The sequence below is a fragment of the Actinia tenebrosa genome, unplaced genomic scaffold, assembly GCF_029948245.1.
Source record: "Actinia tenebrosa isolate PJP-AT-01 unplaced genomic scaffold, QUT_ActTen_1.0 PGA_scaffold16__25_contigs__length_10494907, whole genome shotgun sequence".
Classification (NCBI taxonomy): Eukaryota; Metazoa; Cnidaria; class Anthozoa; order Actiniaria; family Actiniidae; genus Actinia; species Actinia tenebrosa.
The window spans coordinates 9,243,833-9,261,036 of record NW_028292576.1 but is presented as its reverse complement, the minus strand read 5'-3'; the positions used below and the strand labels follow the sequence as shown (position 1 = coordinate 9,261,036).

Here is a 17,204-nt window from a genome sequence, read left to right as displayed (position 1 = left end):
GGAGGGAAGAGTTATAAAAGACATTTGGGCGAAAATAACTATTAAAGTGATCTATTTTTTACTTGTGAGTAAGTTTTATTTATCCATATTAAATATTAAAGTTTATAGTATGGTTTTTCGATTCCTTGAAGGAAAAATCTGGAAAATGAAAAATTGGGAAAATAACCGAGAGGGCCTGGTTCGAGATCCACACTAGAACGTCATGTAGGTACTAAAGATTGTATTATGGTATTGCAAAATATAAAATGTTAAAACACATGGCGTTTCTACCTTATGAGGTGCAAAATAATTCGAAGGAAGGTTTCTATTTGGTGTCTTTTCTCCTTTCTTTTCCAGTTTTCCTGACGTTCAAACGAAACTTTGGGATGTGTGTAAACTATGGGGAACTGTTATGATTGTTTAAGTCCACAAGAACCCGATACGACTCCAGACCCGGTGAGATATATAGCAATACAATGACGAGTCCATATTTGATTCAAAAGCTGCTCTTTTTTAAAATATAGACTCGATATTTCGAATGCCATTCCTAACACGCTTATTTCATATTCCGAAAGCTGGAGCATAATTCTAGAGGCTGTAATGAAAAACTTTACCCTGCTAGCAGAAATCTTTTGCTGCCCTTCATTATGGCTGTAGTTCGGGGATAAAAACACCTGCTATTTTTCTCCCCAACCAGCCTGCCGCTCAGCCCTATGGAGGGAGAAAAAATTATTTTATTCTCGAAGGTCAGAAGAACTTTCAATTAATTCTTTTTTATTTAAAGGAAATAAGAAGACAACAGCAAATAAGGGCAGCAGAGCAAAGACAGAAGGAAGTATGTTGAGATTTATTACTGTCCGCGAAAGCTTGTCAACCAGCACATTTTTCCCTATCTACAAATCTTTATAAAATATTCGATGATTGTATTAGTGCCATTTCTCCTTTGTTACATGTTGTAAGCTGAAACTTTGCCTGCTTACTAATATCTAGTTGCTCTTTCCATTTTTGATGCTCATTTTGAATCATGTGTCACATGACCTGTTGTTGCAATGGGTATATTTCAAAGAATAGAAAAAGCCATGCTTTAAATTTCTTGTTTTATACTAGTCAGATGCCAGAGGTGTGAAGGATCCAGAACGACTCAAACGACAGCAAAAGAAAAGAGAAGATGCCGAAAAAACAGCTTTGACTCAAGGACAGGGGGAGGGAGGATTAAAGGTAAGTCTAAATAAACGGGGAGAAAAATAAAAGAAATGACTAATAATAACAATAAACAGAGAGCTTGTTGTTGTTAGTCCTTGATCTTTTCTCTGACAAAGAATTCCCTCTCACTACTCCCAGTCCCCCTCCCCTTCCCCTCCCCCTCCCCAGGCCTCTCTCCTCTCCCCTCTTCAAAGCACTGCCAAGCAGGCTAAGGGGTGTGTACCCCCTGCACCCCTCCCTTAGATCCATCCCTGGAAAAGCAATTTCTTTCTTTGAATAAAAAATGTTTTCTTTTTCAGTGGACAGTTGGATGATACTACAACTTATTACCAAAAACCAAGGGCAATCTTGTGTTGGCACAGTCAAACTGAATCATGTATATATAGTAAAATTCCAGGTAGATACATTAAATAATTCTGCATTAAGTCACTTGTAAATATCATCTTAAATTATTTTATTAGCTTCTATCTCATTTTAATCTTTCAAAATAATTCTAAGTTTCACATTATTTTGTCATAAATTAGAAGCTAAGTAAACCAAATGCATCTGAATACTGTGGACAATAAATCAAAACTGCAAAAGTAAGGTAATTCTAGTTTTTACCTAATATTCACTTCCTCTTTACTTCAATTTTAGTTGCTTAGTCCTCCCCTGTGGGGTAACATCTTACTCTACTGTCTGAACAGCTGAGATTGGCTTAGGAACCATTCATTTTTTATCAGGGGGGGGGGGGGGGGGAAGTGTTCCCATACTGAAACTGACATCCTCTCTGCATAAAAGATTGGTCCCTCCCTTGTTATTATGCTATTTATAGTAAGAGCTTGCTGTGCGACTTAGGTTTTTTCGTTGTTTGGCCCCGCCTTGCGACCCTTAATTTTTAATGACCCTCGCAATCCCTCCAGTAACCCACTTCCCCCCACCCCTCTCCCCCCAGTAAAAAATGAATAGTCCCTCTTATCAATCATCATGTCAGCACTCATTCTTGGAGATGTGAAAACCAAAATTTCGTACACGCTTTACAAAATTCATCCATAAAAGTATACATTTTCTGAAAACATAATAGATGCAAGTAGTCTATTGGAAATACCTTTATAATTTTCAAGTTTTTTATGCAACAAGTAAAATAACTGGGCTGAAAGCGATATTCTAATGCACCGCACCATTGGCCGTCATACCGATAAAGGCAGCTTTGGACTCATTTTTGTGATTATCAGAGTAAAAGTGTCCTAGGTTTATAGAGATACGAAAGCGGAAAGCGGAAAAGTCAAGCACGTGGCTGACGGATGATCATACGACTTCCGCTTTAATAGGAAACAATAAACTTTCTCAGAATTATAATAGGAGGGTGAGTCTAAACAAAACCATCATGGCTGCGTCTTCTTCCAAAGATTTATTGGAGCAGTTTGAAAAGGAACTAACTTGTTCCATTTGTGATGAGATATTTCGAGATCCCAGAACTCTTCCTTGTCTTCATACCTATTGTACTGCCTGTATTCGATCGTGGTGTGTGGAAGAAAGTAAAGAAAAAGGTCTTCCAACTTGTCCCCATTGCAGAGCAGACATTCATCTCCCTCAAGACAAGGTAGAAAATCTACGTCCGTCTTTTTACCTGAGCGCTCTTCTAAAAATCTTTCAAGCCATGAAAAGCGAGTCGGACGAAGAACACCTAAGACTCAAATGCGTAAGTTGTGAGGAAGCAACAGTCGTTGTTGCCTTTTGTTTCCAGTGTAATGGCGTGATATGCGAGACTTGCGTCAAGGCACACAATTTGTTGAAAGAAATACGCGATCGACACGAGGTTAAAATGCTGGATCAATTCAAGAGAGAAAATGTTGAAAAATATCTTAAAAACCAAGGAGTATGCAAAGAGAAATATCACGAGACAGAAAAGTTGAAGTTTTTTTGTGAAGATTGTGAAGTATCCATTTGTCAAAAATGTGCTATTTTGAGCCATACTGATCACGTCAAGTCAAGCATCGAGGAAGCGGCAGGAAGGGCTGATAAGCTTTTAGAAAGCAAACTCGAGCTACTAACACAGCTGATGGCTAAATACAAGGAAGATATAGAATCCTCCAAGAAAAACATCAAGCGAGTTTTGAGAGAGATTGGAAATGCGAAGAATGACATTCACCAATGGGCGAACGTGTTGATTAATGATATTAGAGGTCACGAAGCGGCGATGATAAAAGCTTTAGGCGACAAACAAATGGAGCAAAAGACAGGCAATCAGAACGAACTGGACGAGATAGAAGCTGAGTTAAAGTGTTTTATTGAGTTTCAAGATTATGCTCAAAAGATTCGCGGTAGACAAGTTGCATACGAGATTTTGGAAAGTCAAGAAGCACTGATTCAGAGGTGCCAGACGTTCCTAGAAAAGCCTTTCGTTTTATCCCAACAGCCTATTAAACGAAACGTGACAGTGGAGTACGTGACAAACCCTGAAGTCGTGCAATCCTTACAAGAAATCGGAAAGATCGTGGAATGTGTGATAGACCCATCAAACTATTCTATCAATACAGAATCGCTGGAGGAAATTCGATGTGGCTTTGTGAACAAATTTGAAATCGTTCATTCAAATTGTGATGTGTGTCACACAACACGCAGTAAAATGATCAGCATCACAATCAAAGACTGTGAGGGTAACAAAGTTAAATATGAAGCCAAAGATGAGGGCCAGAAATTAGTGGTGAGGTACAAAGCTGGAAAACCTGGTCCGTATCAAATTAGTGCCACCATTGGTGGTCAGCCAATCAAGAATTCCCCTCAGGCAATCGACACCTTTGCTGCTGATAGAGAGTTCCATTCGATCAAAGTCTTCGGAAAGGAAGGATCTGGAAAAAGAAAAGATGGGCTTAGTATCCCTTGGTCACTGGCACTAAACAACACAGGAGACATTGCAGTTGTTGACTGTGATAACCACTGTGTTGTACTCTTTGATGCTGAAGGCAACTTTTTGCTGCAATTTGGAAAGAAAGGAAAGAGTGAAGGCTTGCTGTCTAATCCATGTGGGATTACTTTTTGCCAAGGAAAGATCTTTGTCAGCGACCAACCTGATGATATGGGAAGAATACAAGAGTTTGATGTGAACGGCAAGTACCAAAGATTGCTGTATGAATCAAAGGGGCTTTTACCACGTGGCATGTGCCTTACTGATGATGATCACATTGCCGTCTGTTGTGATGGAACTGATCCACGAACACCACAGATACAAATACTCAGCCAAGATGGACAATTAATTCACAAGTTTACAAGTAGCAGTAAACATGAAATCCCTGTATTTATAGCTTATGGCAATGGAAAATATTTCATTACATTCTACTTGAGAAGTAAGGTCTCTGTTTTCAGCAAAAATGGAGAATTCTTGTATAAATTTGGCGATGAGAACGAATCAATTTATGTATGCGGCCTATCAGTTTTTGGCTCAGATATGATCGTTGTCTGCAATTGTGTCAATAATTGTATTGAGTTGTTTACTCAAGAGGGGAGTTATGTTAGGTCGTTTGGTACTAAAGGTAGTGGTATCGGTGAGATGATCAATCCTAATGATGTTGCCGTGAATGCGAAGGGGCATGTATATGTCTTAGAATGTCATGGTCGTAGGATACATGTATGGCAGTAGACACTTATTCAGCCAGGTTTAGATCTATTTTCATTTCAAATTCACCTTCATAGTTTATTGATTCCTATGAAAAACAACCTCCGAGCTAATCGTAGTCAGGAACATGGCTAATTAACTCACAAATGGAATTTGAATTTGAATTTTTTTAGCATGCATGGTATTGTGGAGGAAGGAAAACCAGAGAAAAGAAAAAGCCATCACCCTTGGCTAAATCAAGCTAGATATCTAACAAACTCTTCTCACATGTAATGCCAAGCCCAGGAATTGAACCCGCATCCCCAGAGATGAGAGCCGAGTGCACTGCTACGCCATCCTTGGATACCTTTTTAGCTAAGCGTTGTTCCCGCCTAAGCCCTAATTCACTCTAAAAAATGGTTGCATAAAAGACAGAACTGAAAACAGAGGTCTGAGGCTATTCACTCAAATTTATTAAATAAATATCAATGAATTGTTGTTTATAAAGTTGAACACACTGCTATATATGATGCAAAAATAGTTATTCTTTGTCAATAACTAGTAAGTATTAAATATCACAATTCAATGTGTAACACTTTAGAATCACTTTTTAAGTTATGGATACTAAGGATTCATTCTGTTAATATGTGTAAATATGGTATGTATTACCAAGATGCGTCAGGTAAATGAGCAATGGAGGATATGACAATAAGTTTCCAATTCTCATAATGAGATTGAAATACTTTTGTTTTGTCCTCCAAATTGAGCTGCTTTGACCTCACATACAATGGGTCTATAGACTTCTGTCAAGCAAACACATTTTTCCAGATTCATATACCTTTCCATGGTTCCCATGTCTGTACTCCCAATTTGATTGACAGTAGTCTACTGCACATTTACCTATCCCAAGTTTTGACTCAATTAGTGCACAACTATTCAAACAGTGGTAAATGATCATAATTTGATTCACACCATAAATCTAATTTTCTGCAAATTGATTTGAATAATTTATCAATTTTCCTGAAGAACTAATATGTAAGATTTGAGCAAAGGAAAGTGTCATTGGTATTAAATTCAATTTTCTGAATACCTTGAATACCTTCTTTTTATAATAGTTCCCAATGAAGCTCAAGTTGGAAAATGAAAAATAATATTAAGAACATTTTTTTTCAACCTCCAAAACACTAGAGTTTATATTTTTGTCCTTTAAATAATGTTCCAATGGGAACAAAAAGATGCTTGAATGCAAATATTTTTAGTCACGAGGAGCAAATTTTGTGAACATTTGAATTACTAACGTGCATGTGAATTACTGTGTCAATAAAAAGTTCAATGTACAAAAAATATGTTGTACTGTTTTCTACTTATTTTGTATAATTTATGCCTTCTACACATTTAATTTGAAGAACTATGTTGATGAATGTGCGGCACCTTTTGATTGAAGATCGCCATGGTGATGAGATGGGCATGTCCCTGCTGTAGCTGTCAATCAAAATACAACATCTCAAGATCAATGATTGATAATGAGTTATGAATTGAAAGGTTTCTATTTTTCAACAAATTTCAAAAAAAAAAAAATCAAAAAAGGCAGTGTATTACCACTCTTTTCATTGCTACGTGCTGATTGAGACAACAGTCATGACAGGGAAATTGGGCAATACACTTTCATCAATCAAATTGGTTGGTACTTTTATATTCCCTGATTGGCAGCAGTATACCCTATTTTCCTGTTGCAACTCTGTTGTCTCGATCAGCGTGTAGCAGTGAAAAGAATAGAAGTAAAAAAGTACATGTTAAGAACAACTCAAGAGGGTTAATTAAGGCTTTTTTCATGTTTCTGCTACCAACTAGCTCCAGAAGTTGGTGTTTTTGCTTCCGTCAATCAAATTTATGATGGGTTGAGTGCATTTCCAATTGTGAGCCATGAATATTCCCTGATGGCTCGACTCCACTCAACATGAAATGTGCTGTAAAAGAGACCCTACTCCCTATATCAATAATGATGAAAGAGTTTATGGTGTATATAAGAAGTGTACATAATTCTAGTTTAAATAATTTTAACAACAATAATAATAATAGTAATAATAATAATAATTTTAGTTTTAATGTAGTTGATTTGCTTACATGTAAGAATCTTGCCAATTTTGTTAGGATCATGTCTGCTGATGAAGTGCTCAAGGGTGTCCCATCCACCGCCGACACGGACCATAACATGGTTACGCAGGATCTAGAGAGATAGTATGGTATGTTAATTATATCACCAGACAGGGTATAGTTAAACAGGGGACATAGATTTGAGATGTTCTCTTCTCTCCCAAAACTGTGTCCCTTCTTAGGTAACAGATAAACAATTCAATTTAGCATTGGTAGAAAAAATACATAATCTCCCAAGGTCTCTTCTTTGATTCAATGGCTTTTTCCTCCAGAATCTTCAGTTTTCTATCCTACATGAAACCCAACATCATAAATTCCAATTCTATTTGTGAGTGAGCCATTCCCTGACTTTGACCAGCCCAGAGGTTGTTTCAGGATTTGAGCTGTGAGTTAGCCGTGCCCTGACTTTGATCAGCCCAGAGGTTGTTTCAGGGTTCTAACTGTGATTTAGCTGTGCCCTAAATTAGATCAGCTGAGAGGTTGTTTCAAGGTTTGATCTGTGAGTGAGCCTTGCCCTGACTCGGACCAGCCCAGAGGTTAATTGTTTCAGGATTCGATAAAATTTGATGGTAACCCGATCCCAAAGAGCTTGAATTTAAGGCTACGTGGGGAAAAACATATAGTTCCAGTGAGCATATAAGAGAGGTCCACATTTCAGTGAGTTAGCCATGCCCTGACTTAGATCAGCCCAGAGGTTGTTCCAGGGTTCAATCTGTGAGTTAGCCATGCCCTGACTTAGATCAGCCCAGAGGTTGGTTTAACATTCAACAAAATTGATGTCTGGACTGGTTTTATATAAGAGGGGTAAGACAACAAGAGACAACAAAGTTGCAACTCCAATCGATCCCTGCTTACCCTAACAAATATGTTAATTTTTCCTTCAACCACATAACGTCCTTCTTTGATCCTCTGTATGCTAACGTTGTACTTTGCTGCTAATCTTGCAACCTTTGAATGAAATCAACACACAGTTATAGTTCTGCTCAGGTTGGAGTGGCAGTGCATGATAAACTACAATTTTGCTATGTGCAGTAACTCCAACCTCGACTCTTGAACCTTTCGATTTTGATGTATAAATTCATAAGTAATATTTATAAATGAACCATATATCCTACTCAAAATAGGATTTTAGCATATCCAAGAATGATGTTACTTGCAGATGAAAGCTAGATTAATTAATTATGCTGAGATATCAAGCCTAATAGAAAATTATAGAATAAATTGAACAGATAAAATAAAATAAAAAACACTAAAAGAACTTCTACATATTTCATATACCTCAAGCTTCTTGTAGTCTTATCTTATTTTTCTTTGAACTACAATTTATAATATAGTACATCAAGATGTTGCAAAAAGAAGGTGAAACGATAAAATGAAACAGCAACATTTCTAAAGAAACAATTTAATTTAAAAAAATGCTAGTTCAAGATTTAAAAAATAAATGGTAGGATAACTATGGGGTATAGTTGATGAAAAATGCTTTAATTTCCAGCCTAAAAAAGCACTAAAATGATAGTTCTAGGTGTACATATTGGAATAGCATTTGATACCATAGTTTCGTATAATAGGATGTAAATAAAGTATATCAACCCAGCACAAAAATATATTGTAAGAGAAAAAAATCACACCTCTTAGAAAGTAATGCATTATTAACTACTCAACGTCTACTCAGATCTATTAATGATAGTATTTTCTAGATTAAGATGTAATTAGTACTAAATTATGTATAAGGCATTGTTATGACTTCTCGATATATATAACGGATAATGATCGCATATCCAATATTTCTCTTTTAACAACAAAAACAAAAATATGAAATTCATAGTGAATACGAAATATGTTTTTAAGTATTTCACTTTTTTCTATTTTTTTTCCAAATATTTTACCCAGACCGTGAGATCTTTTTTGATGTATTATAAGCTTGATATTTTAAATTTTTATTGCAAAAAATATTAAAAATCGTAAACTAACTGCTCACTTGAGGGTTGTGCATGCTTACCTCGGATTCCACACTCAAAGCTTTGGGAGATTTTTTCTCTTTGGGTTTTACGATTTTTTTCTCGTCTTCAGCTATTTCTTGATCGATCTCTTTTTCTAGTTTGATCAAATTTGGAGGTTCAATGCCAACTCCAGCAGCGATTCTCGCCACATCCAAAAGACATAAAACCACCTCTCGCGGTTGTTTGTGAAGTACAAGACCATCCGATTCAAACATGACAGAATCTTGTACACCTATCTCTTTACACCACTTTAAAAAATGTGCAGTGTTATCCCTGGCAAAGAACGTCTGTGGTTTGGCATTCTTGTGGTACTTCATTGAAAATACAGGAAGATTTGGGCCTTTAAATTTTTTTCCGGTTTCCACCCAAACTTCAGCTTTTTGCACGATTTGTGCAAGTTTGCAGGGTAAAATTCCATCGTCCAAATAACTCAGTAGCTTGTCTGGTTTGATGTCCACTTCAAGTACTCTTGACAGCCATTCTGCAAGGTCTTCTTTTAAAGGATCTAAGTCATTGTAGAATCGATCACAGGCATTTTTTTCAGCAGCTTCCAACTCGTCATTCTCATCACTGGGTTCAATATTTTCCTTCTCGGTCTTCTTTGACATTTCTCCATTTTCATTTGCAGTTTGCGTGCTCATCTTCGGCTCGATTTTCAAAATAAATTAACTTTTTCATCAAGGACGATGCACTTCTTCTTCTAAACCGCAAAGTCCCCGTGACTAACCACTTAAAATAATAAAAATTACACCTGTTTGAGAACCTTTTTGCGGTGAAAAAGTTTGTTTATCAACTTTGTTCGCGTCGATTTGACGAAACCAAAACTTTTGACAAAACAAAAGTCACGGAATTAATACGTGACGGAAGCCCAAATCCTTACAGACAAAAGACCAACCTCTAAACTGCGTAATCTTGTCTTTTGAGAGCCTGACAAGGCGATAAAGTTGATAAAAACTGCAATTTATTCTACAAATGTGAATATTTTCACGCAAATGTAGAAACTAGATTTATTTTGAATACCACTGACCTACGATTATTGCAGGCGATCAGCCAAATACTTACTAAGGGGGAGAGGGGTAGGTTAAAAAATTAATTACTGTATTTTTAATTAGAAATATTTGATAATTATCCAAAATTTATTTAGCAAATGTTTCTTACGATATCTTTTGCATCTTCGAATTATATGAACCACTTCGTTGAGCAAATTTTAAAATACAAACTAGAGTGTAAATTTTATTTTTCTAAATATTTCACGTTTCCTTGTCTTATCCAATCCATGGTCTCTTCTTCCCAAAATAACGTAGATTTTAAAACATTTTTTAATGTTTACATATTTTTAGGGTAATTCATAAGCCTATGACTGGAGAACTTTTTTTTTATTTATCTAAAATCAAAATATCCAACCGGTGCCTCCATTAAAAAACAAAAATAAAGAGTTCAACTTTTCGTCGATTCAACACATCAAAGGTAAGATTTATATATAATTCTTTACAGTAATTTATGAACGTAAAGTTTCCTCTTTCTTTTGTTATTATTGTTTTTATTACTAGTTTGTCACAGCGCGTAAAAATCAAGGTTTAAGTGGGTTAAATGCTATACCATTTACGAAGTCATACAAATACTAACTTAAACTTCCAAATTTTTTTGTTTTCCCAGGGTTTTTAACCTATTTTTCTTTTCATTTTACATTTCTGCTTTTTAACTATCATTGTGGGTTTTTGATTCCCGTTCGTTATTTATCTTATTTTGTTACTTTTTATTCATTGATCCACATGAGATAACAATGAAAACCATGTCTTATTTCTGAACAATGTTTATGAGTTTCAGTACCGAGACAATTTTGGTAATATATTAAGCAGTGAATATTATTACGTTGGACTAGTAAGTTATACGCTCGCTGAATAAGCCTGAAGCGAGATGACGTTTTACCCCCGACCCTATACCATAATAGTCATAATTAAAGATCAAAAGCAATGTGAAAAGGATTATTGTCTAGAGACGGGGGTAAAACGTCATCTCGCTTCAGGCTTATTTACAGTTAATATTTGTATGACAAAGGTTGTCATTCAGCGTGTTTACGTGTGGCGTACTTCGCACAGTCTTACGATCATTTTACGACCACGTAATTCTAACCGATCAAAAACCTGCATTCTTTTGCCCCCAAATTTTCAGGGGTTGTAGGGAGAGGCTTTACCCCGGATCAACAGAATAGCCCCCGCACTCACAACTAGCTCTGCATGCTCCAAAGTCGTTCTTAAGCGCAATCACTTTGTAGAATATAAAAAATATTTCTGGTGCCTTGAATCGTGAACAATACAGACTCTTATTTAACCAATCGAAAGCCCAGACTGATAAGAATGCACTTGAATATTTTTATAATCTTTCTGCATGCTGAATTTGCTTTGTGTGTACTAATCATTATGCTGCTGAGAAAATACAATTCTTTCCCTCCTCGTGCCACGCCGGCGTGTGCATCATCCCACAGGAGCGCAAGGAGAGATGGGTACAGGTCAATATACCCACTTGTCTTGGCCATTCTTTAATGTCATTATTTCTTGACACGTTTCAGAACATGTGGATCACGAGTTTTGTGTTGCTTGCGGCCGCGCAAGGAATCGTGAATGGTAAGGTCATTGTTAAAAACCTGACGCATTGGTTTAAAATGAAAATGAACACTTGAAATACTGAGGTGCTGGTTGCCAGCACACGGACAATGTTTTCCTATTTCAGACCATGTGTCATTTCCTAGAGTATCATTTCTTTGTTTAACGGTCGCACATGAGAAGACACATTAATATGGATACCACTCAAGCAAAGAATCTTATTCTCAAGGGAATGACACGTGGTCTGAAAAGGGAAAATATTATGCCTATTGTAAAGAGTCTATTATGTAAATGCCGCGCGCAACGTTGCGATCAACGACGATCAATTGCACCGCGTGTCCACTTCATCACGATTCACGTTCACGCACAACATTACGCACGACTGTGTACCCGAGCCATTTTCTATGTTGTTTCACGAGTTAAAATTTAAAAATGCTATCGTAGCCAGTGCAAAATGATCTCTCTTTCTTATCTGTGTGCACATTTGTGTTGCAAACAATCAGATAGTGTTCACAATATTATTTTGATTACATATATATGTGCATACCATGGAACTGTTTTTGTGTCCAGGTTACGGCAGACATGCATGGGGTGATCATGAATCCCTCAGTGACTATGGCGAAGAGGATCTTTACAGAGACCTGGATTACTGGAATAGAAAAGGTATGTTGATCTGCAAGTGTTTAAGACTGCGCATGCTCGGAAAGTCACGAACAACGAGTGTCATATATTGCGCATGCTCGGAAAGTCACGGACAACGAGTGTCATATATTGCGCATGCTCGGAAAGTCACGGACAACAAGTGTCGTCCACGGTGTCTGCGTTTCTCTTTGTTAACAGGCTTTGGGGAAGAGATGGAGCAAGCGTCGAAGATAGTGCATGCTTTTAAAGTCACAAGCAGCAAAAGCTGTTGAGTCTGTTCATGCTCGGGTCATTTCTGTCTCGAACATTTTTAATCAGCACTAATATTTCAATTCTCTTGTTGATTATCCTAATATTATCCTAATATTAGTTATTTTAATGTCCATACCAGATAACCAATTAGACACTCCTATCACAAAAGCGATATCAGCGGCAGAACATTCATTGGCAGCAGCCAAAGCAGTAGTACAAGCCAGGAAATACGCAGCTCAAGCCCTGCAAGCTGCTCAACAGGCGGCAAAGGCAGCGGCTTTGGCGGGAAAACATTCCAAGTTGGCGGCACACATGGCATCTGCAGCCGCCTCGCGTTCAGCAGCTCATTTGGCTAAAGTCCCTGGAGCAAAATCTGCTGGAGGTAGAAGTGGTTCATCGTTAAGTGGTAGAAGGCCTGGCTCCTCAGCAGCTGGTGGTAGAAGAGCTGGCTCCTCAGCAGTTGGTAGGAAAAAGCCTGGTTCTTCAGCAGCTGGAGGAAGAAGGCCTGTTTCTGCAGCAGGTAATAGGAAAAAATTAAAATATATATAGATATAAAAAATTGTTCCCTTTTTGGAAATATCTACGGATACGGATACGGATAAAGACCATATATATATATACCCTTTTCTTGTGACGTCAAAAGATTTAAAGGACAAGACAAAAGAATTTCATTCTACTGAGAATTAGAAACCCAGTGTTATGTCCTCCGTGCTACAAGGTGTCTATAGAATCTTAGAACAAAATAGTCTTGCTAGTGATGGAGATCCAAGAAACGTTGAGCCCTTGAGAGTAGTCAACAATGAAGGCCTTATCTATGTGGGATTGAATCTGACCAATATAGACCCGGCCTTTGCAGTACTTTGGAATGCAGCTCAATCTAGGGAACAAAACAATAGGTTCCAATTCTCAGGAGATTGGAAATCTCTTGTTTTGTCCCCCCAGATGTAGCTGCTTTGACGTCGCATGCAAGAGGTCTATAACAGTGGACCTAGATTTATGACCTGAACCAACTGCGGCAAGCTAAGCTTTTTTGACTTGTTTTGAGGTGGTAGAGCCGGCTCAAGACCAGGATCTTCATCAGCTCGACCAACTATCGCCGGTACTCCAACAGGATCCTCAAAAGGTGGTTCTTCAAGCGCCGGTGAGTTGCAAGCGTAAGCTGGTAGTGCTATCGCTTGGTATCCATCACACGGTTGCATATTATGAATATTTTCGTTCTCCGTTGCATTTAAACCTATTCCGTTTAGCCACGTACCCCTCCCCTGAGACTGTTTTTGTTTGAAATTTCCTCCCTTCAAAAGTCTTTTTGACCCTTTCCTACCCAATGTCCCAATGTAAAGCGCGTGTTCTCTTGAATGGTTTTTCTATCTATCCCTCCCCTCCCTTCTAGTGAAAAATGCTTCATTTGTCCCAGCACCCCTTCCTAGGGAACTCTCCTCCCCTTATAGGATCATTATTGGTACATTTTTTTTGTCCTATTAAACTATCCAACTGAACAATGCATATATTATAATAGCTGTTCTAATTTATTCAGCAGCAGGTGGGTCAAAGACTCTTAGCTTCAACGTGGTCCTTCGTTTTCCAACCTATCGCTTTTATCCTGCTTTGTCACAAAGTTCAAGCCGTGCGGCAGTTTCTCTCAAACAACGCATGTGCAACGCGGTATGTAGCAATATACCTCCGCAGGGTGGAAGGGAGGGTGTGCAAAATCGATGAAAGTTTTGCATAGCTTGTATAAAATTTATGCATTTATTAATGGTATCTTTATTCGTCTTTCAGATGAGGGGTGTTTTCAAGAGAGGCGAAATGCTTCAATGTCAAATCAAAAGCCTAAAGTAAGTCAATTATGCCCAAGGTAAAGAGGGCTTATATATTGGATTATCGCTGGAGGTGATTATCGTGTGACAGTGTGAGTTTCTCGACCAATCCGCGCGCGAGATTTTCAATAATCACCTATGTGTATATATACTAATGGGCAATAGTCCCCTTCACAGTTCCCTGCGCCATCTTAAAAGGTAGCCGTGCCTTTGCATCGAAGCGAGACGAACCGTGAGCTTGCAATGATAGAGACCTTTTTTTTAACACCTTGGACAATTATTTACATGTCTCTATCATTGCAATCTCACCGTTCGTCTTGTTTCGATGCAAAGGCACGGCTACCTTTCAAGATGGTGCAGGGAACTCGGTGAAGGGAAATATTGGAATATATTTATGTTTCTGTTCTAAACAAACAATTTGATTCCTGAGCTAATTTTATTTAAAAAAGGTTGATTCTATCTTCATGTATTGTTTGTTAGGAGCGGCAGCTTGGTGGTAGATTTCTTCCTCCGGTTTGTACCCTCTGTTAAAAACGCAATACAGCGCATTAAGAACGCCATCAAGAGTGGATACTTCAATGGGCTTCCTGTGCAAAAAACTCCCGTTAAAGTGTACAACGTCAAAGGTATGTCACCATAGCAACTGTCACATAACTTGTACTCTTTTTGAGATTAATATTTCCATTCGTTGAAATAATTAAAACCGTTTCTCGAGGTTCTAGGGTAACTACCTACTGCGATAAACTTAAATGCATCCAATAGACCCCGTCAGAATGCAGCTCAATAGCCCACTTCAGAGATACGCTTGGCTTGTCAAGTACAAAGGTTTCAGTATGAGGCTCCGAACTAAATGCTCAGTCTTTCACGACAAGAGAAAAGAATAAGTTGAATCTAGCACTGAGTCTCCAACTGAAACCTTTGTACTTGACAAGCGAAGCGTATCTCGGAAGCGGGCTATTTTGAGGACATTACAAGAGGTTTCCAATTCTCAGGAGATTGAAATTCTTTTGTTTTGTCCTCCAAATCGAGACGTCACATTCTAGGGGTTGACATGTTAATACGTTTTCCCCCGCAAAGTATCATCGCAGCTCACGCTAGCTATAATGATATTCATGAGGTTCCTGTGGTCATGATACGTAGAAGCATGAACTTTTTTCGATATAATTTCAAATGTTTTTCTCATCCAGGAGGAAAGCCTAGCTCTGCAGCTGCTAGTAAAACTGGATGCAAACCTTGCAAGTCTCTAGCACCGGGAGTCAAGGTAGGTACTGAGAACAAAATCACAATAGGCCCTTTGCAGCTAAGCAATCACGTGCTGATTAATTCACTGAGAGCAAATGAATGAACATCTTGATTCCCATGGGTAAAATTTACTGGACTGCAAACAAACTTTCTACAACCGGTTTCGAGAGATCGTAATAAAACTGCATTTCGTAACACACTGGATACACATGTTTTCATTCAGTTCTTTACAAGTAGCTAAAAAGAATCACCAATTTAATATAAAAACAAAAATTTTGCTCACCAGTACAGACACGTGACCGTTAACTGCAAAGGGCCTATTCTAGCACAGTCTTTCTTTTCCCATTGGCAGGTTTCTTGAAAATTTAGACTAAAGTATGAAATAATGTAGTGAATATTAAGAATCTACACTACTGCTTTTCCCCATTTCAGACCATATGCAATTCTCTTGAGAATTGGATTCTTTGTTTGTGCAACCGTTAAACAAAGAAATGATACTCTAGGGAACTGACACGTGGTCTGAAATGGCAAAAACATTACGCTTCCAAGTTAGAGGGGTTTATTGACACTGTTTTTGCTTGATTCAGCTCATGAATCAAAGCCAGTGCCCAACAGGTTACTGCGCTACCCTGATGATTAACCCTGCTCAAGCAATGCAGGCCGCTGCTCCAGCCCAACCGCCTGCCTACCCCCAGATGGCTGCGCAGCCCTCGTACAGCTCGTGCCCACAGATGTGTCAGCCCCCAGCAACACAGTACTCCTGCCCGCCTGCCTGTCCTCCCTCGTGCTGCATGATGGGAAAGAAATAAAGTACTTTTAATAAATAATAAATAATCATAAGTAATATATTTCTCCGGACTAGCGTGATGAAGGGCGTAATTTCTGTTCAGTCTTTAAGTACGGTTCAAGGTGTCAGAAATTGTATTCTATTTCTGTTAACTGATTATCGAATTCCTAATTAATTAGCGGCCAAATACATTCAAATCAAGAATTCGGAATCCCATGGGTTTGAAATTAGGCGCTTAAAAAAGACACGAGTAATCTGGAACGCAAGGAGTCGGGATATTGGAATCTACTCTGGTTCTAAAATAAGCCAGTTCATAGTTTAAGAATCGTTTCCAGTGCCTATGCGATTTTATCCCGAATTTATCACCTTCTTTTGTTTAATTAAGAGCAAAAGAAGGTTTAAACAAAAGGTGAGAAATTCGGGATAAAATCGCGTGCGCACTGGAAACGATTCTTAAACTTTGAACTGGCTTTTTAGTGTAGTACATTTTAGCGATATATTGGTTCCATGCTTTAGTGTCGTAACGAGGAAAATGAAAATTCATCTAAGATGTAAATATAGTTACAGGGGAAAAATTAAACACATTTGTCTTCCTCACTGTGATTGGTTCCATGAAAATGCCCTTCGTTCCGTGACCGTGTCGTTATTTCAGTACAGCGGTTTTCTTATGAGTGGGAGATGAACGATACGCCAAGCCGTAGCTGTACTGTATCTTTCCGTAAACGTATCTATATACACTTATTTCAATGAAGTTAGTTACCAAAAACCTAGAAAGCTGAGGTCACTGAGCATTCATGGGAAACTTTTCATATCAAAAAAGCATATATATACAAAGCTTTTTTAATACAAACTGCAGCTCGATGATGCTCAGAAGAGGTGAGACTGTAACCGGTAAATGATTCGCAAGTCCATGAACAGTTATCAAGCGGTTGAACGTGTAAAATGAATCTA

At 38.0% G+C, this 17,204-nt stretch overlaps 4 protein-coding genes across 6 annotated transcripts; 3 read left to right on the top strand and 1 right to left on the bottom strand.

Annotated features, from left to right (window-relative positions):
• The first annotated feature begins 255 nt into the window (after positions 1–255).
• On the top strand, positions 256–1,767 carry LOC116289418 (small VCP/p97-interacting protein). Its single transcript, XM_031696335.2, has 4 exons — positions 256–435; positions 764–814; positions 1,087–1,197; positions 1,482–1,767. Exons 1-4 carry the CDS (start codon positions 379–381, stop codon positions 1,494–1,496), a joined length of 234 nt encoding a protein of 77 aa, XP_031552195.1. The 5' UTR covers positions 256–378; the 3' UTR covers positions 1,497–1,767.
• Positions 1,768–1,919: 152 nt separating this feature from the next.
• Positions 1,920–5,843, top strand: LOC116289416 (E3 ubiquitin-protein ligase TRIM45-like). The gene has a single exon (XM_031696332.2). It carries the CDS (start codon positions 2,549–2,551, stop codon positions 4,799–4,801), a length of 2,253 nt encoding a protein of 750 aa, XP_031552192.2. The 5' UTR covers positions 1,920–2,548; the 3' UTR covers positions 4,802–5,843.
• Positions 5,209–9,909, bottom strand: LOC116289417 (growth arrest-specific protein 2). Of its 2 annotated transcripts, XM_031696334.2 has the most exons (5): positions 9,806–9,909; positions 8,910–9,639; positions 7,766–7,858; positions 6,881–6,983; positions 5,209–6,238 (listed from the first exon to the last, which is right to left on the bottom strand). In XM_031696334.2, exons 2-5 carry the CDS (start codon positions 9,549–9,551, stop codon positions 6,165–6,167), a joined length of 912 nt encoding a protein of 303 aa, XP_031552194.2. In that variant the 5' UTR covers positions 9,552–9,639; positions 9,806–9,909; the 3' UTR covers positions 5,209–6,164. The 2 variants fall into 2 exon arrangements, with proteins under 2 accessions (XP_031552194.2, XP_031552193.2); XM_031696333.2 differs by having other exon boundaries at positions 8,910–9,909.
• Positions 9,910–10,319: 410 nt separating this feature from the next.
• On the top strand, positions 10,320–16,850 carry LOC116289387 (uncharacterized). 2 transcript variants are annotated; one of them, XM_031696285.2, is made up of 10 exons: positions 10,320–10,377; positions 11,480–11,534; positions 12,084–12,176; positions 12,547–12,927; positions 13,453–13,548; positions 13,945–14,069; positions 14,187–14,242; positions 14,705–14,850; positions 15,412–15,485; positions 16,054–16,850. In XM_031696285.2, exons 2-10 carry the CDS (start codon positions 11,483–11,485, stop codon positions 16,273–16,275), a joined length of 1,245 nt encoding a protein of 414 aa, XP_031552145.2. In that variant the 5' UTR covers positions 10,320–10,377; positions 11,480–11,482; the 3' UTR covers positions 16,276–16,850. The 2 variants fall into 2 exon arrangements, with proteins under 2 accessions (XP_031552145.2, XP_031552144.2); XM_031696284.2 differs by having other exon boundaries at positions 13,942–14,069.
• The last annotated feature ends 354 nt before the right edge of the window (positions 16,851–17,204 follow it).

Bases quoted from the DNA above. Each gene is read 5' to 3' on its own strand.
- LOC116289418 (XM_031696335.2), top strand. From the start codon at position 379: ATGGGGAACTGTTATGATTGTTTAAGTCCACAAGAACCCGATACGACT. The intron at 436-763 runs GTGAGATATATA...TTTTATTTAAAG, and splicing joins CCGATACGACTCCAGACCCG to GAAATAAGAAGACAACAGCA. The intron at 815-1,086 runs GTATGTTGAGAT...GTTTTATACTAG, and splicing joins CAGAGCAAAGACAGAAGGAA to TCAGATGCCAGAGGTGTGAA.
- LOC116289416 (XM_031696332.2), top strand. From the start codon at position 2,549: ATGGCTGCGTCTTCTTCCAAAGATTTATTGGAGCAGTTTGAAAAGGAA.
- LOC116289417 (XM_031696333.2), bottom strand. From the start codon at position 9,551: ATGAGCACGCAAACTGCAAATGAAAATGGAGAAATGTCAAAGAAGACC. The intron at 7,859-8,909 runs GTAAGCATGCAC...TTTCATTCAAAG, and splicing joins CTTTGAGTGTGGAATCCGAG to GTTGCAAGATTAGCAGCAAA. The intron at 6,239-6,880 runs GTAAGCAAATCA...TTTGATTGACAG, and splicing joins AATTGGCAAGATTCTTACAT to CTACAGCAGGGACATGCCCA.
- LOC116289387 (XM_031696284.2), top strand. From the start codon at position 11,483: ATGTGGATCACGAGTTTTGTGTTGCTTGCGGCCGCGCAAGGAATCGTG. The intron at 13,549-13,941 runs GTGAGTTGCAAG...TAATTTATTCAG, and splicing joins AGGTGGTTCTTCAAGCGCCG to CAGCAGGTGGGTCAAAGACT. The intron at 15,486-16,053 runs GTAGGTACTGAG...TGCTTGATTCAG, and splicing joins CTCTAGCACCGGGAGTCAAG to CTCATGAATCAAAGCCAGTG.